This window comes from Marmota flaviventris, chromosome X (assembly GCF_047511675.1).
Source record: "Marmota flaviventris isolate mMarFla1 chromosome X, mMarFla1.hap1, whole genome shotgun sequence".
Lineage (NCBI taxonomy): Eukaryota > Metazoa > Chordata > Mammalia > Rodentia > Sciuridae > Marmota > Marmota flaviventris.
In genome coordinates this window covers 115,468,214-115,495,865 of record NC_092518.1, presented here as the reverse complement: position 1 = coordinate 115,495,865, position 27,652 = coordinate 115,468,214, and the positions used below count along the sequence as shown (strand labels likewise).

General features: G+C 39.9%; 1 protein-coding gene and 1 non-coding gene across 2 annotated transcripts in view; one reads left to right on the top strand and one right to left on the bottom strand.

Annotated features, from left to right (window-relative positions):
• Window positions 1–26,549, top strand: part of Gpc3 (glypican 3) — a 413,816-nt gene extending 387,267 nt beyond the window's left edge. Inside the window, exon 8 of the mRNA XM_027946989.3 lies at window positions 26,299–26,549. Coding sequence (XP_027802790.1) covers window positions 26,299–26,468 — 170 coding nt within the window. The 3' untranslated portion in view covers window positions 26,469–26,549. The remainder of the gene's footprint in view (window positions 1–26,298) is intronic.
• Window positions 3,065–3,171, bottom strand: LOC114101867 (U6 spliceosomal RNA). Its single transcript, XR_003584413.1, has one exon. It is a non-coding gene; the product is annotated as a U6 spliceosomal RNA (small nuclear RNA).
• Window positions 26,550–27,652: the final 1,103 nt, after the last annotated feature.

The following is a 27,652-nucleotide window of genomic DNA, read 5'->3' as shown; positions in this document are numbered from 1 at the left end:
ATGGAATGATGTTTTCAAGGTGACTGTAGTTGATGTTGTATCTTTACTTGAATGAATGCTCCCATGGACAGTAATGATGATAAACAGGGTTCACAGCAGTGAACTCTTGTCTGAGAAAAGGCAACTCTTGTCTCCAGCTTCTAGGAATTGGGACTATGGTTTCTGAATCAGGTACACAAAACACACACACACACACACACTCCATCTCACCCCCCTACCATCCCAATAGTTGGTCCTGAACACTTCCTGGAGTTTGGCTGGAGTTCAGAAAGAGGAGAGGGGTAATAACACCTTCTAAACCATTGCAGCTTCAAGGTTGAAAGATCATATACATTTGGTAACTACTTTAGGTGTATTTATTCATGTCTTCATTTGTGATTCATTTATTCATTTCCGTCTAATCTCTTGCTCTCTCACAGTCCAGCCAAACTGTTTCCTGAACATTTTTCATGTCTCTTGTATCTCTATGCTATTCCTTTTCTATCTAGAGTATTTATGTCTCTCCTCCTACTCAGCCCCTCTCTTCAGTCTTTACATACCCAAATTCTCCCCATGCTTTCCAGCCCCACTTTAAACGCTTCTTCTTCCAGAAAATCTTCTCTAATCATTAAAAAAAAAAAAAAAAAACTTCTACCCGCTCTAGAAGGGAATTTCTTCAATTTCTCAGTACCTGATTAAGACAGTGTAACACAGTATATAAGCGCATAGCCCCTTATAAATTGCATAGCTTTGGGCAAGATTCTTCTCTGAATCTCAGGCTCTAAATTTATAAAATGGAGCTAGTAATATCTGTTCTGTAGGATTTATGGAAGACTATTTTTTATTATTTTTCACAATGCTACGGATGGAACTCAGGGCCTCCTGCATACTTACGCCACCACTCTATCAATGAGATATATTCTCAGTCCTCATGTAAGGATTAAATGGGATTGTATATACTCAGAACTCACAGTTAGTGCCCTATTAATTGTTGCTATCCTTGAGGACAAGGATTATGTGTTCTTCAACTTGTACTCTCTCAGCACTTAGCATGTGCCTGGCTCAGGGTGGATACTATGTGATTGTTTGTGGAGTGAATGAACCCCCTTTAGTAATGAGAACATGGTGGAGGTGAGGAGTCCTTTTCAGGACTTCTGGGAGGTAATCTGTTGTGTTTGTCACACTTTCTAGTGACTTCCTTAACAAGCTACAATAATGGAGCTGCTCATTTTAGATTGTAGCAGAACTGCCTTCTCTGTTTCTACATCAGGGATCTGGTGGAGCAATGCAAACTGGGCCCTTGGTGCCACATTACAGCTCTCTGGCTATTCTCTGAGCATTTTGCTCTCCTGTGTAGGCCCTGGAGTTCCTCCCTCACTAAGGACTGAGTTCATTCAAACTTTCACATTAATTGTTAAAACTTTTTCAGCTGGTTTGGTGGTAGTTTGTTTATCCTTGGCCAATGTGACTTCTTTTTCACTCAGTCTCTTTGAAAGGTTCCATAAAGTTTTTGATACATTCAAAAGATCATTAAATGTTTTATGTGTAAAATAAATGAGAAATGCTTTGGTTTCTCCTAAAGTTTCCCTCTGGTAAAGTCAAGAGGAAAGCATGCATTGTAAATGAACCATAGTTTTTATTTGTTGGGTTTGGGCCTCTCTGCAATTCCTTTTTTGGCAAGAACATGGAGTATATTGAATTCCAAAATGATTTTTCAATCAAACTGCGTTTCTATATTTTCTTAAGAAAAATACTCCTGGGCAAAGGAAGAAAAATCTTCAATGCCAGAGACGTTGGTCAATAGCTTTTGATCACATTTTCAGGAGATAAGGCAAGGATAAATTTAAACATAAATCAGGGAACACTAATGAAAGAAAAGCAACCAACTGAAAGGGCTTCGCCATGGACCATTGGTTTGACTGCCAAGGAGAATGTGAGTTTGGTCCTTTACAAGCAGAAGATGCTGCTCGGTGGGGTATGGCTTTGGCCACATATAAATACAGTCAGAATTTTTAAATGGGCAGTGCATCTAGTATGTGTTGTTTTTATTTCTAAAAAACCATAAATAAGGGCCTGGTGGATGGGTCAGATTGGATATGCAACACTGTGAAATAGTTACAGAGACATCTTTCTCATCTATGAGCACCGTTGTGCTAGGATACAGGCAAGAAAGGGTTCACCTGGGAAACTCAGCATTCTACCCCTGGCTTGGTACACAGAATGCACTCACGAAGTATTTCAATGTATAGAAAGTATTTGCCTGACAAGAATGTCTCTGTAGAGCACTCATAAGAGCAGGAACAACTCACCAGGCCTTTTTCTACCCTTCTGACTCTTAAGACAATTCTTTCTTAGGAGACACTAAAGTTTGGAAGCAGGGAGGAGAAAAGGGAAAGATTTTCTTTTTAATTTTGTTCTTTCTTCCCTATCCACTTAGGAACTATTGATACCCTGACAGACTTTAAGGCTTTTGTTCATTGTTATCACTTTGAACAAATGTATTTCCCAAGCCCCAAAACCAGGCTTGAGCTACATCACATGGTCCAGCAGTATCAATATTCCCCCTTGGTCTTGTTTATCTGGTGGTGAAAGGTAAGGTGAGGCTAAGGGCCTGAGACCCTCTCTGTAGGAAGAAGCAACTAGGGCCATGTTTTTGCCTAAAGTCTGCCCATGGTCCCCAGCCCAAACCAGCGAGTCTTATTTTCTTTTTTTAATTTTTATAGTTGGTTGTTCAAAACATTACATAGTTCTTGATATATCATATTTCACCCTTTGATTCAAGTGGGTTATGAACTCCCATTTTTACCCCGTATACAGATTGCAGAATCACATCCGTTACACATCCATTGATTTACATATTGCCATACTAGTGTCTGTTGTGTTCTGATGCCTTTCCTATCCTCTACTACCCCCCCTCCCTCCCCTCCCCTCCCCTCTTCTCTCTCTACCCCCTCTACTGTCATTCATTTCTCCCCCTTGTATTATTTTTCCCTTTCCCCTCACTTCCTCTTGTATGTAATTTTGTATACCCCTGAGGGTCTCCTTCCATTTCCATGCAATTTCCCTTCTCTCTCCCTTTCCCTCCAAAAATATGGAACACTTCACGAATTTGCGTGTCATCCTTGCGCAGGAGCCATGCTAATCTTCTCTGTATTGTTCCAATTTTAGTATATGTGCTGCCGAAGCGAGCACGCGAGTCTTATTTTCAAAGGACACTACAGCTATGTATGAGTGTTATGTTTGATACTCAGTGTGATCTTAATAGATTTCCAAAATCTTTAGCTGTGGTAAGATTTTGGAATTGTCAAGAGGCAAGTAGTGGTACCAGTACATGCCTGGCTCCCATTTCACCAACATGTGGGTAGAGTTTTTCCTGTCATTTATTTAAAAGTGAAAAGCCAAAGTAAGCCCTAGTGCCTCCAACTATTAACAAAAGTGGCTGCTTCCCAAGTCCCATCCTAGTTAGTTGCACATGCATGGCAAAAATGACCTTAATGATGGCAGAGGGCTCTTCTCTCTCATCATATACCTTGGTAAGGTGCTAGGAATGAAGTGCAAGTGATCTAAGAGAGGTAATTCAATTCAGCCAATTATTTCAGCTCAACTCACAGATATTTACTGAGTAACTCCTTTGTACTTAGCACATATTAGGCACAATGAGGATAAAGAGGCTACATATTTAATCTGTACCTGCTCTGGAGGAGGGAAGGAAGACCCAAAAGGACCAGAGTGTTTGGAATTAATCCTGTACACAGAGTGATGAGGCATTGGTGGCTTGTGCGCAGAATTGTAACAACTGCCCCCAAAGTATGCTTTTAGGTATTTTTGTAGTGCTAGTGTGGAGGTCAGGAGAGAGCAGCTAGGATAACAGAGGGCACCAGTGTTGAGAAAGCCTGATTTGCTGTACTGGAATATGAAAGATGTGACAGTTTGTGCATCTTTGCCTAGCACCTCCCATACATGTGAAATCCCACAGTTTAATGGAAGGGATATAAACCATCTGCAGCAACATATTTGTTTAAAAAGAAGACACCAGCATGAAGACTTAGCAACTTTGAACCAGTCGAAAGAAGAGCATCTGCCTGATATTTTCGTAGTGGTTATATTGTTCATCTTCCATTCTTCTTATGGTTTGTGTTACTAGCATATTTGTATTGCTTCTGCCAGAAGCCTTGTGAAAAAGAACTTATAAATTATCACTGTAGAGAGGAAAATATATAGAATTAAGATTCCATGTAGCTTTGGTCCACTGCCATGTACAATTGAAGTGCATAAGATTTTGAAAGGTCTTTTACATCTGAGGAACAAGGGAGTTTACAAAACTCCCATCCTTGTTCACTTTTTCATGGAATGCTTATATTTATTTAGCACCTAGTATATGCCAGCCTCTATGTTAAATGCTTTCACATGGCCTCACAGCAACCCTCTTTTATAGGTGAGAAAACTGTCCCAGAAAAGTTATACAACTTACCAGAAATGTGAATTAATGTATAGGGGAGCCAGTGTTGATAGTTACGTTTATTGGCTCCGAGTCTAGGACTTTTACCATGATACCACACTTCCTCCAGCTCTGATCCATTTCATGCTTCATACTTCTAGAGTGTACACAGTATAAGTCACTGTAAAGGAACTCGATTTTGTGACTTGCTCATGAGCAACGTTTGACATTTAAACAAAACACTGGCCCTGTTGAGATGGAGTTTGAGACTATGTGTTTGATGAGGGGGGGGTGGACATTTTGAGAAAGAATTGGGTATTAACTGGGCAATGCCAGCCCAGAAAGATTGACCTGATCAGCTACTAGACAGCATGGAGTCAAAAAGTATCTTTAGATAATAAGGAAGGACTATAATGAAAATGACATTAAGAAGGAAACAAAGATACACTTGTCTTGCTTTGCAATTTTTTGTCCCAGCTAGAAACAAATAGTGCCATCAGATTTCTTGCTGCAGATAGATTCCTATCACTTTTGTGGATCCATCTCTCCTAAAAGGCTGTTTGGGCTGCTGGCAGAGTTCAAGATTGATAAATGGACCAAACTAACAGTGGCAGGTCACTCCAGGGTGAGGCTAAATCCCAGACTTGATACTAGGATCCCTTTAAGCTCCTTTACCTCCTCTGCTAAGGTATGATTTCATAATTTGGAGGAGACCTAACTCCCTGGCACACTCTCTCCAAACTAATTCTAGATGCGGCCTGGAGCAAGAAATATGAGCTGGCAAAATGATTGGCTGGAGCCCCACCTGTTCCCACAACTGGGAATGGGAAATAGCGTTGTGCCTGGATCACTACAATAATCATTAGTGCCTGGGACTAGAGTTCAGGCTAAGGAGGCTTCAAATTTAGAGGACTCTTCAGAAAATGAAATACCAGGTAGACTGATCTGCTCAAAGAGATAAAGCAACTGCTTGCACTTTATTTTGAAACTGCCCCGTGTGCTAATTTTTTGGTTTTCCTTAGTATTAAAACTATGAGAAACAACAATTTGATTTGTATCTGAAGACCTCAGATATAGTATTTCAAAATAGTTGCTGGAACTTAATATTATAACATTTCATATTTTTAGATTTAGCTCTTACCTGTAACCATCTGTTTTATTTTCTCTTTTGAGCAGAATTTGTAAATCTGATCATTTTAATGTTTCTCATGGTAACTACAACTAGCTACAGTGAATGTATATTCCAGCTCGATGTAACAATCTAGAAGAAAATCAGTTGGATTTTTTTCCATTAAAGATAGTTGATTTCAACAGAGAAGTTCTTTTGTCTTTTTGTCTTATAACCATAGAATTAGATAGCTTGTCTCTTTTTTTCTTCAAGTGTTTTGAAACCCTATAATCCAGCTTCATTCATTGGTTCCTGAACACATTTTGAATACACCTAAACTCAGCCTTGCATAATTCTCCCCTACTCCTATTTTGGTATAGCAATATATTTCAGTTGTCCTTTTCCATTTTCCCTCTTCTGGACCATTTCCTTCTCTTGGTCCCTGAGCTGGGACCTATATAATCTCATTTAATTACCTGTACAATCCTGTAAAGGAATGGTATTGTCCCTTTTGCAAATTAGAAAACAGCAGCTCAGATATGAAGGACTGTGGCCTTGTAGCTAGTAAGGTGACCTGGAATACTCACTCTCTCATGCTAGATCTCTCTCCAGATCCTAACATTCCTATGATGGTAGGGTCTTGATCTCCATTTTTAACTAATCCTATGGAAATAGGCTGGCCTCTAATCAGAATGGACCTGCCCATGGCAAATTCCATCTAAATCCTACTGTACTATATTAACAACATTGCAGATAGAGACTTAGGCACGGACATTAAGTAATTTATTCTTAAACTTGGGATAAATCAGCAGGAAAATCAGGACAAAAACTTAATACCTCTGAGGGGAACTGGACCAGGCTCAGACTGCCTCCTTACTTTAATGCTGCTTGGAAAAATTCTCGTGACTCCTTCGCCTTTTTTTACTTCGCATAAATATTCCAAGATACCTAAATGTTTTTCAGGCACTATTCTTATTTTTTTTTAATTTCTCTTAAAGTTAAACCAGAAACCCTATATGTGTGTGCATGCACATATTTTACAACTGTCTGCTTCATGCACTGTGGCTTGAAAGCCTTCCATATTATTTTGATTGAATAAATATTTTCATAATCACCCAAATGGTACGGTTCATGCTTTTGTCATCAAATATAAACTATATTTCTTAATGGGAAAATGTTCTTGTTTTGGAGCAGTGCCAAAAACTGTCCAAAGAAGATAGTTGAAGTTGGCTTCCTAAAATACGCGTGTTGCTAAATTATCAGGTGTTCAGTAAGGACTATAGAAGTGATTTTTAATTCCTATTGAAATTACTCCAAGTTTTAGCACTTGTGCACTTTACATGCCTTTCTCATAATTAACATAAAGAAATTAACATCTTACAAGCTTCAATATTTGATGCCATATGAGTCCTGAGGATATTTAAAGGGAGAAGAAATGTAAATAGGATGAAATTCTTAAGCAAGATTACTGATATGACAGGACTAAAGAGCTTGGGAGTGTGTGAAAAGTGCCTCTTTTCTTCCCTTTAATAAGTCCATTACTTGCACTTGGGCATATTTTAAGGTCCTTTTCATGCTGAGTGTAGAGTTGAGCATGCTTTGCATTTCAAGCTTTGTCTATGAATCAGTAGAAGCCAAAGTTATTTCTGCTTTAAAATAACAGGAGCCAGGAACAGCTAATCTCTTTTCATTCTGAGTTCCTTACATTATTTTACTGGACAAAGTTTGTGTTGGCTACAAAACAGGCCATTCACAACATCTATGAGAAGGAATTTAGGTAAGAATGAAGAGAGATTGGAGGATGTATAAAGACTCCCTCTCCTGAGGCCATTAAGAAATTCCAAATTGGCACTGTTTTGAATAGTGACATTGCATTAGCCTTGCTAATTTCAGTAATTCAAGCTGATAGCCTGTGTTTACCAACCTTCTGGTTGAAACCTTCCCATCACTACAGCGCTGATGTGCTTCTCAGCTAAGGTGAGTTGATATTTTAAAATAGGCAATGGGGGGAAAGGTGACAAGGCAAGTGGAAAGTTGATGGCAGTCAGCACAAGCACTTCTCAGTCAGAAACTCTTTGGCAAGGGATATGTCTTGAATTCCTCAGTAAGGAAGGTCCTTTACTTTTAGCAGGAATGAGAATATGAGACACAAAGGATTTGTCACTCCCTTATCTCATTGCCTCTGACCTCTTTGATCATTTCTGTTTAGCTTTTAATTGTGTTCATTTCGATAATTGGGAAAAGCAAGGAAACCCTTCCAAGATTTTTAATTGTATTTTAATTGACAAATAATAATTATATGTGTATGTATTTATGGGTCATGATGTGGTATTTCCATATATGCTTATAATGTAGAATGATTAAATCAGGATTTTTTTAACTACCAGGAACACATTTGTTCTTCATTTCATAAAATGTGCAAAGAAACTGACAGATGGCTAATGGCAAAAGCTCCAGAGGAAGGGAACTCCTTTTTAAAGGAGTGTACATTTAAAAGACATTCTTCTAAATCTCTCTTGACTAACTGGCATCTCGCATCATGCTGGAAAAATGTACAGAGGGAAATCTTCAGAGCCTCACAAGCTGAGAAAGTAGAAAGATTGCCGAGTGTTTGAAAGGGTTTAGGGTTTCATTTGAAGAGCAGCTGCACCCCACCGTGCCTGAACTCAGATACACTGAAAGCTAGCAAGCCAGGCAGGCCCTTGGAAATGGCCCCAAATGCAGTGATAGCGAACCTCTGGTGACAGGGCAAGGCTGGCTGGCAATCCTGGCCTTCTACACATCCGGCCCAGGGTTATTGACTTGGGTTTCCTTTCAGCCAGCAGTGAGACCAAAGTACATCTCTCCCTGACCACTTTGGCTCATGGAACTCAAAGATGAGACAGAGATACAGACTGAGACAGGAACACAGAGAGAAACAGAAAAAGAGAGCATGAGAGATGTTCTTAGATTCCAGTACAGTGTTTCAGAACCAGAAAGGTTCACAGTTTTCCCAAGTATAAAATAACATTTTGTGTTTGTGCAGCACATTAAAGTTTAGAAATAATATTTACACATCTTGCTTCATTTGATAGGCAGGACCATGTCATGCAAAATAATAAAGTATTCTCTGTATACAGGCAGAGCAGTAGAAGTCAGTGGATCAGTCTTTCCCAGGTTTCTCTTTTCAGAACCCTCAACAGAATCTGCCATAGTTCAGAATTCCCCTGGCACTTTATTCCTGCCTCGCTTGTGGCACATAACACATTGTAACTTGGAGTACAGATTGTTTTGTAGTCAAATCATCTGCCTCACAAAACAGAGAGCTTCTGGAGGCCAACACTGAGTTTTCCTCTGCCCAGTATGCACCGTGGCACCTAGCAGGGTTGCTGGCAAACTAAGGGCCCAGTTCCTGTTCATCACTGCTCCTCTTAACACCTATGTAAATGGAGAACACCCTCAGGGCTGGCTCAATGCCTACCCTGCATCCCCAGAGCCTGACTGCCTGGTTCCTAATATATCAATAAATGTTCCTAGCACTCAATAAATATTTAATGAATTAACTAATTACATTGTTCTAAATATACTTAACATGAGCCCTTCTGTTCACCTGTGGCTGCTACACCCACCACTCATCTGCTTCAAGAGATTATTCATGATCACAAATTGAATCTGAAACATCTTATAAAGATTCAGGTAATAGTAACAGAGACCAGGATTCAGACTTGGACACATTTTTCCCAAAAAAGCATTTCAAAAGGGCAATGGCAAGAGTTAAAAGAAGCTTTAAGAGGAGGGAGAAAAAAATAGGTGAAGGCAGACTGAGAGAGACTGGTAGGTGAAGACGCTGCCTGAGCCTGTTTTGAGGACCCTGCACCCTTCTAAATGCTGCCTGGCTGGCTGGGGCATGAGAAAGGTGAAACCAAAATTGAAAAAAAAAATCAAATTGAAAAGGGGCCTCCTAAACTTGGTCTTAGCCTTAATAGTATAAGGAAAAAAGATTTGAGGATTACTTACCTTGTTGTTAGTCAAAAGGGGGCTTCAGATTTCTCCCCTAGGTGACCTAAACCGTAATCTGTCTCTATAGCCCTCTGTTAATACTTCTTCCATTTGTGAGGAAATTATAGTGACTGGAGAAGCTCGACTTACTTCCTGTAATCTCTTGGCAGAGAAATTTAAACGACAAGCAGAAATTGCTGTCCAACTGGAATTCTGCATGGCATAGAGACAACAGATTGGGACAAATCAATTGAAGAAAACAATCTTTATTTAAATGGAATGCGTCTTTAATTGTAGTAATCGCCTTAGTAAATTGCTTTCTCTGGTGACATTGCATACCAATTAGTTTGTTCATTTTGATTTTCCTGTTACATTGTTGTTTGTTGTTCATAGCATCATGGTTTGCAGGCTGAGCTGTGAACTTACTACTGGTATTAAAAACTCTCCATCAGAAACTGTCTGTGGGTCTCAGGACCAAAATATCACCCCTCTTGGAAGTGAATCAAACGTCATTAGACAATTATATTTTCTTTAACATTTCCTCAAAAGACCTATTTTCCACCCCCTTATTCATTTGCATTCTTTTCTCTGAGAAGTATTCCCAACATCTTAAAATTGTGAAAATAAAAATGAAATACCATTAATGGGGCCATCCAAGAGCCATAATGGTAACTTACACACAAGGGTTTTCTCCACAATCACCTTATATAACCTAGTGTCATGGTGGTTTTCCTAATGAAAAAGCAGCCTTTTAGTTGGGTGTACTGGTATACATCTGTAATTCTAGCAACTTGGAGACTGAGACACGAGGACTGTAGTTCAAGGCCTGCCTAGGCAACTTTCTGAGGCACTATCTCAAAATTTTAAAAATATGGGCTGCGGTTGTGGCTCAGTGGTAGAGCACTTGCCTAGCATGTGTGAGGCACTGGGTTCCATCCTTAGCACCACATAAAAATAAATAAAATAAAGGTCAATTGACAACTAACTTAATTCAATTTTTTTTTAATGTTACAAAGGACTGCAGATGTAGATCAGTGATAAAGTGCCCCTGGGTTCAAACCCTAGTACTAAATAAAAGAAAAAAGCACCCACTTGCCAAGTTACATTGAACAGTGAGTGGGTCACTGAGACTCCCAGTTTATCTTCTGCACCAGTTGTACCCAGGTGGATTTTTTTGTATCTTTGAAAATGCATAGTTTGTTTTAAAGGAGTATTTGTTTTTTAATAGATGTTGCATTAGGGTGATAACATTATAAGGTAATCCCTCCAAATTCCTTAATACTGTGGTATTTCCCTGATATCCTTTGGATTATATTTTTTAGAAAAAAAATGCATTAATCTTCCTTCTCTCAAAATCTTTTTCTCTAACTATTCTGTACAACCTTCTGCCTTTGTGTCCTGAAACTTGTTCTCCCATATGGCCTCCATTCCTACATGCCAGGTTTAGTCTAGGAATATACACTATAGAAATATATCACATACCAAAGATAGATAGATAGACAGACAGACACATATCTATACAAGTATGTTCACTGAAGCATTTTTGATACAGGGAGCGATTATAAACAACCTAAATGCCTGTCAGTAAAGAAATGACTAATTGTTATATTCATCCCATGGAATTCCTGGCAGTGTTTAAAAAGAATGTGGTAGTTCTATGTGTATTGACATACAAAGATTCCCAAGACATTATAGTCTGAATGCATTTATGCAAATGCATAGAAAATGCATTTACCAGTAATTGTCCTTGGAGAGTTCTGGGAGAGGGAACTATAAAGTGGATTTTTTTTTTTTTTTTTGGTTTTTTTTTTTACTGTATATACTTCAGGTATTGTTTGAATCTTTTGCTTTGAGAGCTATTCATATGCTGAGTAGTTTAAAATTAACAAAACAAAAGGATTCTCTAGAGTGGAAGAAAGAAGGTTTAGAGGGAAACAAGAATGGAGGTCATTTCAAAAGTCTAGGTGAGAGGTAGTGAGAATATAATCTAAGCAATAACAAGCAATGGTGGTTGAAAGGAGAAGGATTCACAAAATATCCAGGGAACTGAATTTATAGGATGTGGTGATTAGTTCAATCTGGAGGAAGAACAAAGAACAATCTAGGGTTCCCAGTAGGTTTCTAGCTTGAGAAACCTGGTTAGTAGTAAAAGCATTCACTGAGAGGGTTAGGGCAGGAACAAGACAGGGTTGGGGTGGGGAGCAGTTAAGGGAAGAGAAATGCTGTATTCAGTTTGTGGCACGTGGAGTCTGATTGCCTGACTGACATTCAAGTGGGAATGGCCTAAGGGCAGTTAGAGCCCAAGAAAGATCTCTAAACTAGAGATAGATTTGGAAATCCTCAGTGACAGATAAAACCAGAGGTACAGATGAGAGCATCCAGGAACAGTGGTAAAGTGAGAAGAGTAGAGGATAGAGGAACAGATGTGAGAACTCCCATCTTTAAGAACCAAGCAGAGAAAAAAGATCCCTAAAAAGAATCTGAGAACAATCAGAGAGGTAGGACAGGAACCAAGAGGAAGCAGTGTGAGAAAGTGAAGAGGACACCAAGTTTAAAAATAGTATTGGATGCTGCAGAGAGCTCACTATGGTTTTTTGTAAAGAATCCATTGAGGTGGGAGGATTAGATGAACTCTAGATTGGGCGAAGGGAGGGAGTGGGCAGAGGGGTAGGAAAGATGGGGGGATGAGATGGACATCAATACCCTAAGTACATGTGTGAAGACATGAATGGTGTGACTTTACTTTGTGTACAACCAGATATGAAAAATTGTGCTCTATGTGTGTAATACGAATTATAATGCATTCTGGTGCCATATATAACTAATTAAAATTTAAAAAAGAATCCATTGAGGGATATTATAAACCAACATGAGGGATCTTTTTTAAAAACTTTCTTTTAGTTGCCGATGGACCTTGATTGATTGACTGATTCATTCATTCATTCATTTATTCATATGTGATGCTGAGGATTGAACCCAGTGCCTCACCCATGCCAGGCAAGCACTCTACCTCTGAGCCACAACCCTATCCCAACATGAGGGATCTTCTAGTGCTGATTAAATTGTTCTAAAATTGCATTTTGATGAGGGTTGTATATCTTGTAAAATGACTAAACATCATTGAACTATACACTTGAATTTACTTGAAATGGATTAATTTATGGTATGTAAATGATATCTTAATAAAGTTGTTAGAAATATAAATAGGGAGTGGCTGGGGTAATAATAGATCAGTGGCAGAGCACTTACCTAGCATGTGTGAGGCACTGGGTTCAATCATTAGCACCACATACATAAAAATAAAATAAAAAATAAATAAAAAAGGCATGCTGTTCATCTACAACTATAAAAAATTTTAGATTAAAAATATATAAATAGGGAAAATACACTGAAATTTAATTTGAGGCAAACTATGATTCCAAGGAATAATTTCTAGTATAATCTCCTCTTCTAAATTAGGAAAAGGAAAAGCCCTATGAAAGAAAGTTACAAGAAGTATATTAGGTTACTAATTGTCACACTTTGATCCCCCACCCTGTGATATCAATACCAAGTTCATGTGTTTGATTTGCTTTTCACCAAGCCATGAATATTATCACAGTATGTCTTATTCTCCTTTGGATACTTACAGATTGGTCATCATAGTTATTTTTATTATATATTTCCAGAAGTTAAGAGTGGCAGTCTATAAAGCTCCAATTTTTACCTGTTTTCATTTGAACATATTTGAACATGAATTCTTTATGACTTTGCAATAATTGAGATTTTGGCTTGAAATCTCATCTCTCATTTTATGCTATCTCCATGATGCTTTGTCCCTCTCAGCCATTTTTCCTTCTTCATTTAAATTAGTCAATCACACAATGTATTTGTCTTGGTTAGTGGGCACATTTGATGTATTCTGTAGCTAGGTAAAAACAAAGTGGAAAACTTCTGTCCCTTCTCACTTATAAGGCACCAGGGCTGCCAGTGACCATACTTAATTGAAGTGCTTATTTCTTGCCAAGTGCATCTTCTGTTTATTTTGGCTCAATGTCTTCCTGTTTTTTTTCTACTCCTCCTTAGTGAAATGGCTGCAACCGTTTATAGTAGTATATTCCTTTTTCCCTTCTACATCTTTATAGCAGTGGGTTTGGGCCACTTGGCATCTTCTCACTTTTTCTGCCCTGCCTTTGTACTCACCTACTTTGTTCTAATGCCCACAGAGTTATTTGTATGAGGATCATCCAACTTTTTCTCTTCATTCACCATTGGGTCTTTCCAGTGTATGTTTTAATCATCTTCCCAAACTGAATTGTCTCCATCTGATGACTCTTCTTTTCTACCTCTGTATCCTGAGTGATCGTATTGCATGATTGCCCTGAGCACAATGTCTAATACCTGCAAAATACTAATTGTTTCTCATTGAGAAGGAGGAAGTTCAATGTAAACAGTTCCTGAATTGGTTGCTCCATCTTCTACACAGACATCCTGAGATGGTCATAATGCACATTGCCCAATATGAATATTTCATATTGCCTGATACATATTTACAGTATTTCTGAGACTCAACTCTTAGGAAACTGGATGGCTTACATTCTTCTTTCTCCTCACCCTAGGCAAGTCAGCATTCATACCCCTAAAATTTTGTCTGGTTTGTTAACTCCTTGGCAAACTTAAAGCCTTCTTCTCTAAGCTAATCATGGCCTCAAAAAGACACTGCTCTCTTTCTTTGAGAAAGGATCCAAAGCAGATTCTTTGGATTGCTCTCTAAACATTGTGTCAAAAAGAGGTATGCGAGGGTCACTTTAACCTTTATCCCTTCACCCTTCATCCCTACCATGAGACCTCTCAAGACCTGAATGAAATTCTAGAGTCTCAGGGCTGAAAGGGTCAGCAGAAGCTATTTACCTTCACCTCCCCCAGTCTGATCTATGTTTGAATCCCTTCACTAATATCTCGATCTAATGGTGTCCAAATTTTTGTGGACCACCTCCTAAGGTAGACCTCATTACCTTGGGGCAGCCTACACAGTTTCAGATTGTGCTAATTATTAGAAATTCTTTATTGCATTCAAGTCCAGTTTGCTGATGGCACTCTTAATTTCTTTTAAGTCCAATCATTTTCCCATTATGACAAAAACAATACCACAAAACAGCAGTAATTAAAATGGCATGGGTATAGGATAAGAAGAATCCAAGCTAGAGAAAGAGAGAAGAGAAATAACAAAGAGGACATGGGCACATACCAGGGGCAATATGTCAGAGAAATAGGCCTGTGGGCAAATGAGGGAAACTGAGGTGAGAAACAGAAATGGTGCTGAGAGGTAAACAGTAGGAGAATGGAAACACTGATGTAAAACTAAGAAGGGAAATATTGGAACCTTTCTAGAAGAAATGGAACCCAAAACAGAAAAGCATCTTCAAGGTTCAAAACCCAACCTTGCCCTCTGCCTAAGGATATGGAAAAGAGCACTATGGAGAGAGGAGAGAGTGTTTAGTAGAGCTGTGACTAGATGGAAGAGAGGAGAATAATTGGACACAGGAAATTAGAGAGCAATGGAAAGAGAAAAAGAAATGAATAAAGAAATGGAAAAGGAGGGGGAATGAAAACACAGAACTTTTAGGTTAAAGAATTGTATTTATTCCTGTGCCAGCACATAATTGTATTTTTCTGGCAGTCATCCCACAGACCTCTGCAAAGAGAAAGGGGTGCCGGCTTGTGTCACTGCAGGGATTGAAGTCTTATTGCTTTGTACTATTACAGCCAAATGATGGACTTCATTAATGAGGCTCTATTTTGATGTCACAGAGACAGGCATTGAAATTTCAATCATTAGCAGCTCCTACAACTTGGGAATCAATGGTGATTGGGAAGGATGGGGTGTGGCCTAGGGGTGGGTAGATTGTGAGGCAGAGGACAAAGTTATGGGAACACAATCATAAAGGTTCCAAGTGAGAAATGAATGGAACCTGCTCACCAGAAAACCTGTTTCCTGCTCAGCATGTCACACAGAATGCTGGCATGTGTCAGCTGCTCACATAGCAAGGCATCAAGTTCCAGGCAGCAAAAGGGAATAAGAAAATAATCTTTGTGGATTCCATCCCCAACGAGGGCAGTAAGCTGATGCTGTGGGTCATGAAAACTAGCTATTGCTCAGCAGTGCCTTGGAATCTAGAGGTCAGGGTTTGAGCCCTGCCATTTGTTTCCTGAGCTGCCCACCATTGGCCCTGCCTTTGTCTTGCCTTCATCATGGATCAGTGGTGGATCCTTCCCCTAAGAAGATCAGGTAGTAAGAATTGACTCCTTAGGAAGGGTGTCATATATGGAAATAGCCCTTCACCTGCATACTCTCTGAAGGCTGAAAATACATGTTCATTCATGCAGCTGTTGATCCATGCATTGAGCCAGTCAACAAGCCTGTTTTTAAATGTCTCTAAGCCAAATATTGTGTGGGAGCTACAGAAAGGAGTGTGACTCGTTTCTTACTCCAGTGAGGCTCAGTCTACTGGAGGAGAAGAACACAGAAATAACTAACTCTGAGACAAATGGAACTTAGTGCTATAATAGAAGTCCCAATTCAATTAATAGAGAAGTGACTCCTTGGGGCTAAGATGAGAAGGGAAGGCTTCCTAGAAGAGATCAAAGAAGCTGAGGCTTGCAAGATACCATTGGGGATTTAAAGAAAAGGGAGAGAGAGAAAAAGAGTTAGAGAGACCATCCAAGCTGAGAGGCTGAGAGACCACCATGAAGAAAGACATGGGAACTTCAGAGTCCTGGGCATTATCAGCCTTGGTATGACTGCAGTATATGATGCCTGGGGGAAAAAATACATGGGCAGTTGAAACTGAAAAGGAAATAAAATGAGATAGAGAAGCCCTTGGATTCCCTACTAAGGGATTAGGACTCTATCCCACATGCAGTCATCAAAGGATTTGAGGAAGAGAGAAATGTACTGCAGCATGTGTTTTAGGAAAGGAGTGTTGTCTTGTTCCAGCTCTCAGAATAGAACATTCCTTCTTCTATACAGCAGTGGGCCATTGGAGAGGAACTGGCATCCTGTATAGCTGAGGCATTGAGTGCTAGGGATTAGGCCTGAAGGAAAGAGGAGAAATGGCTAGCCAGCCTCCAGTAAAAGAGGACATGGAGCCTGTGTGAATATGAGAATGCACACTCACTGTCAGCCCAGAGCTACAGGTGGGTAGGTAGGTGGATGGAGCCAGGATATCAACATGTGCCTCTAAATAAATTGAGAGGAAAATAATCCAAATTTCCCAAATCTTGTTGATGGTGAGGGAAGAAATTCATAATTTGAGAGTATTTCAGGAACAAATTTAGATATAAAAACTTAGGGAGGGTTTTCATCTTTCATTTTTGAGGATACATGCCTGCTATTGGTTTTTGACCTGAGATGTTTCCACACTCTGAGCGTTTTTAGGGACTTAATTGTGATCCTTTAGCTGTTGTGTAAGTAATTTTTCTTGTGGTTGGGAATTGCCAGGATATTACAAACATTTTGGTTCTCAGGTACATTTTTTTTGTAAGATCTACCATGGCTCATTAAAAATAGAAGCTTACCAGATTTTGAGTTCTCCCATCCAAGTAAAGCCTTGTTACAGTTGATGAAGCCCTGGTAACTTGGGCTCTGAGGGAGTACAAGGCAGTTCTCTTTGTCCTCTGATCCCTTAACAATAATGAGATTTGGCTACAATGGATGACATTTTGGGTTTTCCACATCCTCAGAGTTCAATGACGCATATGTCTATGGCTGTGTCTTGCCTGAGATTTATGTTATAATCTGTGCTCCATGAATTTAAGCCATTAAACAATTAAAAAAATTTGTAGTTGTAGATGGACAGAATACCTTTATTTTCAATATTATATAACAACAAAGTAACATATATTTCTCATATATGTTATTTGTTTATTCTTATGTGCTGCTGAGGATGGAACGTAGTACCTTACACGTGCTAGGCAAGCACTCTGCTACTGAGCTACAGCCCCAGCCCCATTAAACAATTTTTTAAAGTTATAAAAAGAGTATACTCTTGTATTTATTGTTTGTAAACATAATCTCAGTTAAGCATCGTTTCTGTGAGTTACAAAAGCAAATGTAAGTTTCCTGCAGTTGCATACAATTTGTCTTTTAAAATTAAGCCTCATTAATGTTCTTGACAAAAATTGCCCTCTTCCCCACTCTTAGTTGAAGAGCCATATCTGCAATTCCATGAGTACTTAATCAGCATCTATTTTTATTCTTTTGGACAAATTGACTTGAGTTTTAAAGCACTGAAAAAGTACCATTCTGAGGGGAGGGCCTTGGTATCTCATACATTCACATGGGCTTCCTTCCAAATGGTAAGATACCAGAGTATCAGTGCACTTCCTTTAGGGATGGGGAATTTTGGGTATCAGATATCATTATCTCTTGGTTTCTAGTATAAGATTTTTTTAATCGTACTAAAATATATATGACATAAAATCTGCCATTTCCACCATTTTTAAGCCTATAATTCAATGGCATCGATTACATTCTCAATATTATACAATCATCACCATTATTTCCAAAACTTTCATCCCAAAAAGAAACTCTGTGACCATTAAGCAGCAACTCCCCCTGTCCCCACACATACTCCTAGTCCCTGGAAATGACTAATCGAGTTTCTCTCTCCATCGATTTATCTATAATAGACATTTCATGAAAAATAAAATCATATACTACATGGTATTTTTAAATGGCATCTTTAACTTAGCATAATGTTTTTGGGTTCATCCATGCTTTAATGTGTATCAGAACTTCTTTTTTTTTGTCTAAATAATATCGCACTGGATACATGTACCCTCAAACTTTTTCCATGAATCCACATCTACTACCAGTTTTTTTTTTTTTCAACTCAGTACTGCCTGAATTTGGGTCTAGCCATCCTACTGAAAGTTCTTTTAAAAATAACCCATAATCTTCTAGAAGATATATTTAGCAGCTGCCTCTCAATCCAGAGTTTTCTTGACCTCTCCATTACATTTGACCATGTTAACCCCCTCCTCTTTAAAATGTAATAATAGTAGTTCATTAATCAAAAATATCTCTCTTCCCTTGTTTTCTCTGAGCCAGTTCTTTTCATCTTTGCCCCCCAGGGCCTAGCTAAATACTGTGTGTGTCCTCAGCTTCTCTTCTTCCACTGTCTCTCATGTCCATCACTTATGGGAATGAAGTAAGCTTTCCTGTGGGAAGTAAAGACTTCGATGAACTGATTCATATGGAGCTTTAGGTAGCCTCAGGTAAGAAGCACCTGTGGACTTGAGAGCACTAGTCATGACACTCCTGAGAAAGGCAGTAGTAATGCTGCTGAGGCTAGTGGAGCGGGGCCAGCACCCACACAACCCACTCCTACTCTCCAGGTTTCCAGGATGGGACTGTTCTGTTTCTGGGAATATGATTTTACTTATGATACACCCAAAGAAGTTTAGTAGTGGCTCATAAGAAGATTACCCAGTCAAGTGATTTATTATTCTCCAAAGAAGCGATTTTATTTTGTTTTCTTTAATGACTAAACAAAATAGTGAAGCATACTTAGCAGTTGAACCCCTGGAAAACATTTTATATTATAAAACTCAGCAAGCTGATCCCTAGTTGAAATAGTTAATGGGGTGTTCCCCTCCTGACAAGGAAGTTGCCATAGAAGAGTCTATGTTAAGTCCCTAAGCAGGAATTTATACAAGAGGCAGAATCTCCAGTGTGGTAGTCAACAAAGCCCAGGTAACCAAAATTACCTAACAGTGCTATTAAGGTCTTTCCACCAAAGTCCTCCATCCATCAGGGAAGAGCAAAACCTTGCTCTCGAGGACCTGGGGTGTAACTTGAATGTCCGGCTAACCAGGCAATGTTCTATGATATCTTCAGCCACATTTCAAATAGTGCATTTCTACTTATCCTAGAGCCTTGGATGTTTTAGTATAAAACCTTGTGGTCCTCCTCTAAATCCATAGGAAGTAGTATGCATGCTTTTATGTACCCACATTCCACTGCAGTGTAACCTGAAGCTATACACATTGCAGATTGAGAAATAGGCCTAGAAAAAGAGAGATCAGGCCTCAACTAATGGGGATGTTTGTAGCCTGGAATTAGCCATTAAAAGGAAGTGGGCACTCATTGTCCCAACCATCTTCCAGAAGATGTCATTGGATTATTCCCAGATTTTATGGTCATTAAGTGGGTAAAATTGGCAGCTCACTTGTTTGTCAATAAGGCACAATGTGAAATGGACCCATTCTAAAAGGAGTCCCATTAGAACAATTGGAAACTAGAGGCCTCAACTGTGCCTGTTCCTCTTCATCTGATCTACGAAGAAAAAAATCTAGATTCCCAGAAACTATAGTATCTCTGAAAAGTCACCTTCTTCACTTTCAATGCCAAGTAGTGATGTCACAGCTTACAGTTCACAAAGTAGGGGGTGTTGATGTGGTAGGAAGGAGGATCACGTTGAAGGCAGGACAAGGGAAGCAAGATCTGTTTGGGATTCAGAAGTGAGTGGCAGAGACCAAGGGCATCTGTATGAATGTGCAGGAGATGAGCAGTACTGTAATGAATGCTGTTTGCTTGGAGATTTCCCCCTGGTTTTATTCTCTGGTTGAATGTCCTGAGGTTTCATATATTCATGACTTAAGGGGCCAGCTGTACACAGCAAACACAAAACACAAGGACAGCAGTGTTGCTCTGCTGCTGTATTAGGGCCGATTGAAGCCATCTGCTGGTGCAAGCTTGGTGAGGGAGAAACCCCCATGCTTGGCTCACAGCATTCTCTCCCCTGGCATTTTGGTAGCAGCTCTTCTTGCATGCTGACCTGTAAAGTCTTCCTGCTTGTATTTTGTGTGGGTGAAACCCCTATAGCAATGCATTGTCCTTCTTGGTGCCCATGCCCTCAGAGGGTGACCATTTGCTTGCTATTTTATGCTCAAGAACCCAGTGGCTTTTTTTTTTTTTTGTACTAGGGATTGAACCCAGGGGCCTTAAGCACTGAGCCATATCCCCAGCCCTTTTTTATTTAGAGACAAGGTCTTACTGAGTTGTTTAGGGCCTCACTAAGTTGCTGAGACTGGCTTTGAAGTCGTGATCCTCCTGCCTCAGCCTCCCAAGCCATTGGGATTACAAGCCTGTGCCACTGTGCCCGGCCCCAGTGGCTTTTTAAGGGCCAAAAGGCTTGTTTCACTGGCTGACAGATCCTCTTCAGCTCCCTGTGCTGGCCCACTTGATGTACCACCACTTGATGCATCCCAGATCCAATAACCTCACCCCCAAAGCCTTGTGCATACTGGCTTCAATGGCAGGTGCAACACCAAGGTCTAAAAGCAAAAGCAAGAGGGTCCAGCATAGATTTATTTATTGCCAGGTTCTCTTATCCGAGATTGGAACAGCTCTAGAAGAAAGAGAGTTCATACCTTGATAGCTGATGAACATCACCAGAGAAACATTGCAACAGAAAAAAAATGGTCAACTCAGCTTGCACAACAAGGCTGTTAGGGGCAGCCATCTTGGCTACTGTAGGTAGAAGAATGATTACAGCCTGCAGAACACTGTGCCCCTCACTAGCCCCAAGAGGCTTGGAATCAGAGAGAAATAAAACTAGAAGGAAACTGGCAGGTCATCAGTTCAGCACTCAGATTTGCCAGGACTACTGAAGCTCAGAGAAGGGAGAGATTTGTCAAAGGTGAACTGGTAGGACAGTGGCAGAGCCAGGCGTCAAACCCAGGGCTCCAGACCCTGGGAGAGTGCAGCCTCCTGAAGTACTGCACTAGAAGACTCTGAATAAGGATGGAGAGCTCCAATTCTGTGCTTTGCCCAATGCAGAAAAACTTTCCAACACAAACCAAACGCAGATGCTAATGACTGACTATTATTTTAAACAGATCATCTAGTATGCAACACAAAGGACATAAAGTCGAAATGAGAGTCAGGGCTGGGTGTGTAATTAGTACAGATTGTTGGGTCTACCCTCTGGGCGTAGTTAAACTGATTACAAATAGAAACAGATTTTTAGATTTAGCATGAAGATCTCCTTGCTGGCCCAGAAGGTTCTCACTGATGATCAACTTCAAGATAGAAACAATTTGTGTACATTTTACAGTATACACCTAGCATAACAAAAATGTATTCTGGAAAATTACTGTTAAATATAAAAATATGAATGATTTAAAAGAAAATGGTTTGTAGTGTTTATCATAATACATCTGGTTTTTAGCCAACTGAGAAGTTTTTTGATTTGATGTAGCTTTAGCTTGTGCAGTTGTTGTTGAGTGTGTGCCACTGATCAATCCCCACATACCATTCCAGAGGCTTCTTGTTTTTTTGTTTGTTTGTTTAAGACAAGATGTTTCACAAGTCTCTCCCATTTCGGGTTGTCCTCCATACTGTTAACAATGATCTTTCTGAAAACATGAATCAGATTGTGTGGTTTCCTTACTTAAAATCCTTCAGTAGCTCCCTCTTGCTTACAAATAGATTTTGCATTTCTAATCCTCCATGATTTGACCATTCTTTGTCCTTCCTGCTTTACCTTTCATCACCACCACCCCACACAACATACACACACACACACACACACACACACACACACACGCATAACCCACAAGAGTGTAGGATCTGTGGTCCTTCACACCATGGATGCTACTTGCTCTTACTGAATATGCCCCACCCACATTCTCCAAGCTTGGTGATTTTGCTCAAAGCAAACCTTCTGCCTTGGTTAATCATTTCTTTCAACCCTGCCATACATAGTTCAGTCCATCCTTTTTGGTGTAGATCATATCCAAATTGTTTCAAGAAATTTTCCCAGACTCTACTATTTAGAATTTTTCTCCCTCCCCTTCTAACTCATGCTATTTGTCTGTGCCTTTATTTAATCTATTTCTTCTTTGTGCCAAATATCTCATTGGTTTTTCTACTGGTCTGTTGCCCTTGTCAGAGTGTGAGATTCCTTGAAATATACATGAAATCTTTCTCCAGTCTTCTAGTTCAGTGCTAGGAACATCATAGACTAGTGTTGTTTGTTGAATTAAATTGGATTATATTGCCTCTGTCCAGGAATAGAAAGAGGAAATATTTGTCTTTGACCAAAATCCTATTTTCTCTGTCTCCCATAATGCTTCCTTGTTGTACTAGGCTGTCCCCTTCATCTCTAATCCCTGTGATGGTAGCCAAGGCCCAGAGTATGGTTTGATGGGATTCCTGTCTATATACACCACGGGAACACAACTAAGGGGTTGGGTGATACCTTTTGCTGTTGCTGAATTGAGAACCTCGGGAAATTTGTAGCCACAGCTTCAGAAGCATAGGGAAGTAGCATCCTGAATATTTCTGGACCCTTTGATGATAGAAAACTTGGCTTAACTTTTCTGCCTGGGGTGTCTAATGGCTTTGGCCATTTTGATGATCTCTTCTGGGAATAGAACAGATAGGATAAAATTATACAAGCATGGAACATATCTTATTCTAACTAGGACCCCATTTGGGGGGGGGGGGGGATACTGGAGATTGAGCCCAGGGTGCTAAACCACTGAGCTACATCCCAGCCTCCCACTTTTTTTTTTTTTGAGACAGGTTCTTGCTAAGTTGCCTAGGACCTCGATAAATTGCTGAGGCTGGATTTGAAGTTGCAATCCTCCTGCCTCAGTCTCCCAAGACATTGGGATTATAGGCATATGCCACCACACTTGGCATGACCCCATTCTTGTGGATAGACACAGTAGGGGATTCACTTGTGTATTTTCATGTGTGTATATAAAAATAAAAATAAATAAAAATTTTAAGAGAAGAACTGATAAGATAATTCCAATTCTGAGTTCCCAAACCTAAAACTCTTTTTACTATTTTACAAATTTTACCTAGGCTGCTTAATCAAGTATATGGTTGACTTTTTGTTTGTTTGTTTTGGTACAGGGTATTAAACTCAGGAAAACTCGACCACTGGGGCACATCCTCAGCCATATTTTGTATTTTGTTTAGAGACAGGGTCTCACTGAGTTTCTTGGTGCCTTGCCATTGCAGAGGCTGGCTTTGAACTTGTGACCCTCCTGCCTCAGCCTCCCGAGCTGCTGGGATTATAGGAGTGCAGCACCACACCCAGCTGTATGTGGTCAATTTTATGTGGAAACACCGACTTTTCTCATGTTTTTTTGGAAGTTCTCTTTGGCAGTATGTATTTTGCTAATTCAGTTTTATTTCCTAAATAGGAACCTATTACTACTTAGTCACTGAATTCTATTTGGTATATAGAATTTTTCAAGAGGCAGGATAGTTTCATATGAAGTTTAGAGTCAGACCTGGATTGAAATAGCACCTCTACCACTTACCAGGTCTGTAAATATAAGCAAAATAATTAACCTGGGCTGAGCTTCCTCACCAGTAAAATAGGAATTTTAATAACTACTTCCTAACGTGGTAAAGTTTAAATTAAATGAGACAATGTATATGAATAGTATCATACAATGCATGGCATACCATTGAGGAGTCAATAATTAGAGGTCGTTACAATAATTCCCAAAAATAGGGTCCAAGGGATAGAAATTAAAAAGGAAGCCTATAGGCAAAAATAGATCAGAAACGGGTGGATTTAACAGGACTGCTGGGTTTACCATAGCCACTACAGTAAACAAAACTCTTCAGTGTGAGTGGATTATTTGAAGTGCAAAATAAATAGCTGAGTGGTAGCATTAATAGATGTTGTTTCATCTTGATGTTGGGGCATCTTCCAGAAAGGGAATCTGAAAGCTATGCTGAGAGTGCTCTCACAGGTCAACCCTAAAAATACTCCTCTTGACTTAAGTAGAGAAGTTGCTATGAGACCAGGACTGGCCTCTCAGCAGAGTTCAGCCTCGTGTCTCCCCACATTGGAGAAATTCGATCAGGACCTAAGCCTGTGCCATCCTTGCCCACTGACAGCTGACCTCGGCCTTCTTATGCACCCTGCATAGTTCACCTTTCAGAGAAAGAAGTTTGATTTCCAAGTAGAGCATTACTCCTTGTTCTTTTAATTTTATTTGTGTTTATATATTGGGGGGGATCTAGATTACTGTCTGCTAAATTGCTTTTCCCTGGGTAATAGAGTTCCCTGGAAAACTTGATTTGGTTTATTATCAGCACTCAGGAAGGAGTTTTTAGAAGTTGTTTTTAGAGGAGTAAATGTAATCAGATGCACATGTATTAAAATTCAGGACATTGTTTCTTTGCACAGTAATGAAAAAGAAATATTATTAATAACAAAAAGGAAAAATATGTCATCAATTATTATAGGAAGATGATTTATTTATTATTGAAAGTAGTAGGAAAAATATCAATACCCATTACATTAAAAAGCTGAGAATATGAACTGTTATGCATTCAGAAATAGAATTAGTATGCTAAAACAAAACAAGTTGATATGTGCTAGTAACCAAATACATGTAAATTAAAGAAACCTTGAGATTATTATCTTATATGAGCTAAAATATTTTTTTTCAATTGAGATACAGTAAAATTGACTCACTTATCACTGCTGGTAGTGTTATTGATTGTAACAACCCTTTTAGAAAGTGGGGTCACAGTCATTGAAATCAGAACCCCTGGCTTTAATCACCTTGTCATTACTGCCCACTCTATCCATTGCCAGGCCCTGGTCTGGGGCCCTGCTTTGTCTGCATCTGACCAGCTGAGCCCCACACTTGCTTCCTGTGACTTACTGAGTGTTTCATGCTCTGTAAGAAGAGCTCTTCCTTCCTCTTACTTCCTTCCCTCTGTAGAATCCCAGTCATTTCCTCTGGGTCTATTGCTGTTCATCTCAGTGTCCCAAAGGAATCTTTCCATCTCCCTTGGCCACAGGACAGTTGGCTGGTTGATGAGGTTGCTCACATCACATCACCTTCACAAGATATTGAAATAGAAATGTTGACAATAGAGTTTAGAAAAACCAAGGGAATAGATTTGATCTTTAAGTCCAGAAAAGCAAATCTGAGAGAAATTGAGCCCTGAGCCAGGGCAAGAAATCTTGAATTTTCTGATATATCACTGTCTGTTTAGATTTGCCCTCTGGCGGAGTTTTGCATTACGCCAAGCCAAAGTCTTCCAATCTCTTTTTAGGATCATGAATATCATAAATTTTAGACAGTCAAAGAATGAAAGACCCTTATCCCTTAGCCTCTCCTTACTCTTAATTTGCTAATATCAGTGCAAATCCTATTATTTAATTTAGCTTTGTTGTGAGTGGTCCCCCACCCCAGGGAAGATGAAAGGACCTTATAGATAAAAGAACTATTTGAGAAAAATAAAAGAACTGTCGACAGCAAACTACCCTATCTTCAACCTATTAAAACAAAGTTCTCAGGATAAGGCAATCTATATGGGATGCCGGGCCCCGGAAAAGTACACAGGTAGCCCACAGCACTTCCTCCCCTAGCAGCCCACAAGGACACATGTGTGGTCACCCACAGAGCATATCTTGACACCCGTGACATCTGGTGAAAATGATCTTCAATTCAAGCACAGCCTAGCCTAGAAGGAGATGTTGCAAAGGCCCAGGGTGTGGGTGGGGCCAAGGAGATGAGAGGGGTGGCCTGCTCAGTCCACCTTAACCTGATCTCTGGAAGGGACATGTCTAGCTATCTCCTTCCATTGTTCCATACACACATTCTTCTCCTCCCCATTTCCTCGCATTCTTTCTTCCACCGAAAGGAAAGAGACAAAGCTGGGGCTTTCAGAGAAAACAGACAGGTGCTTGAGCTGTGGATAGTGCACACCAGCTGCTTGTACATAATTCTGCGTTTCAAATCCTTCTTTTCTTTCTTGCAGAACTGGCTTATGATCTGGATGTCGATGATGCTCCCGGGAGCAAGCAACATGTGAATCAGAAGGACAACGAGCTAACTGCCTCCCACAACCTGGGGAACGCGTTTTCCCCAGTGGAGCTGCTCATAAGCATGGCCATCTCTGTGGTGTGCTGCTTCTTCCTGGTGCACTGACTCAGTGCCCAGCACATGCTGCCTTGTGGCACCCGTGGTCTTCCTCACTAAAGGAGACCACTTTCTTATTTTTTTCTATTTTTTTATCTTATATACCTCCTCCAGCCATGAAGTAGAGGACTAACCATGTGTTATGTTTTCGAAAATCAAATGGTGTCTTTATGAGGAGGGTCAATTTTAGTGGTAGTATATAGATTGTCCTTTTGCAAAAAAAAAAAGAAAAGAAAAATCCCATCAAGTTGTGCCAAATTATTTTCTATGTTTGGCTTCTAGAACATGGTTACCATGTTTCTGTATCCCCCTATCCTCTCTTTCTCTCTCTCTGCATGGATTTCTTTGGAAAAAAAATAATAAACGTTCAAATAAAAATGTGTTGAGTCTCCTTTTGTACATCGCCGTATGCTTCCCTTCCCTCTCATCTGACTTTCTATTCTGTGTAATCCCATCAGGTGCCAATGGGGTCCTTAAAACCTACCTTTCTACTATCTTTTGAGTTTCAATCCTTGTTTCCAAGTCCCATTCAAAGCCCCTCCCTCCCAACACACACCCAGGCCACAATCTGTATCTACAAATCTTAGTTGGAGTGTCTTACCTATAAGACCAAAGGTATCCCCAAAGAGTCCCACAGTCTGATCTCTATTTACAAATTTCTCTTTGCTAAAAATGCTTTGCCAAAGTAGAAAATCCTCTGCATGGGATGTACAAGTTGCATGATTAATAGTCTCCCTTCCTGCAACCTATGGAGGTAGGCAAAGAAGTATTTCCCCCAACTTCTTTGCTGCTGTCTCAGGCTTCTTTCCTGTCACCTCTCTCTCTAGGGGCTGCTCATGACAGGACCAACAGTTGCCTCATGTCAGTTTGCATAGTGTTTTAGTCAGCTTTTTGGTCACTGTAACCAAGAAAACCTGACAATAACAATTTTAGAGGAGGAAAAACTTATTTGGGGCTCACAGTTTCAGAGGTCTCAGTCCATAGATAACCAACTCCTTTGCTCTAGACCCAAGGTGAGCAGAACATCATGGTGTAAGTGTGTGGTGAAGGAAAGGGTTTCCAAACATCACACCAGGAAGCAGAAAGAGAATCTCCTCACCTCAGTCAAAATACAAACCCCAAAGTCAAGCCCCTAGAGACCCACCTCCTCTAGACACACCCTACCTGCCTATAGTTATCACGCAGCTAAACCA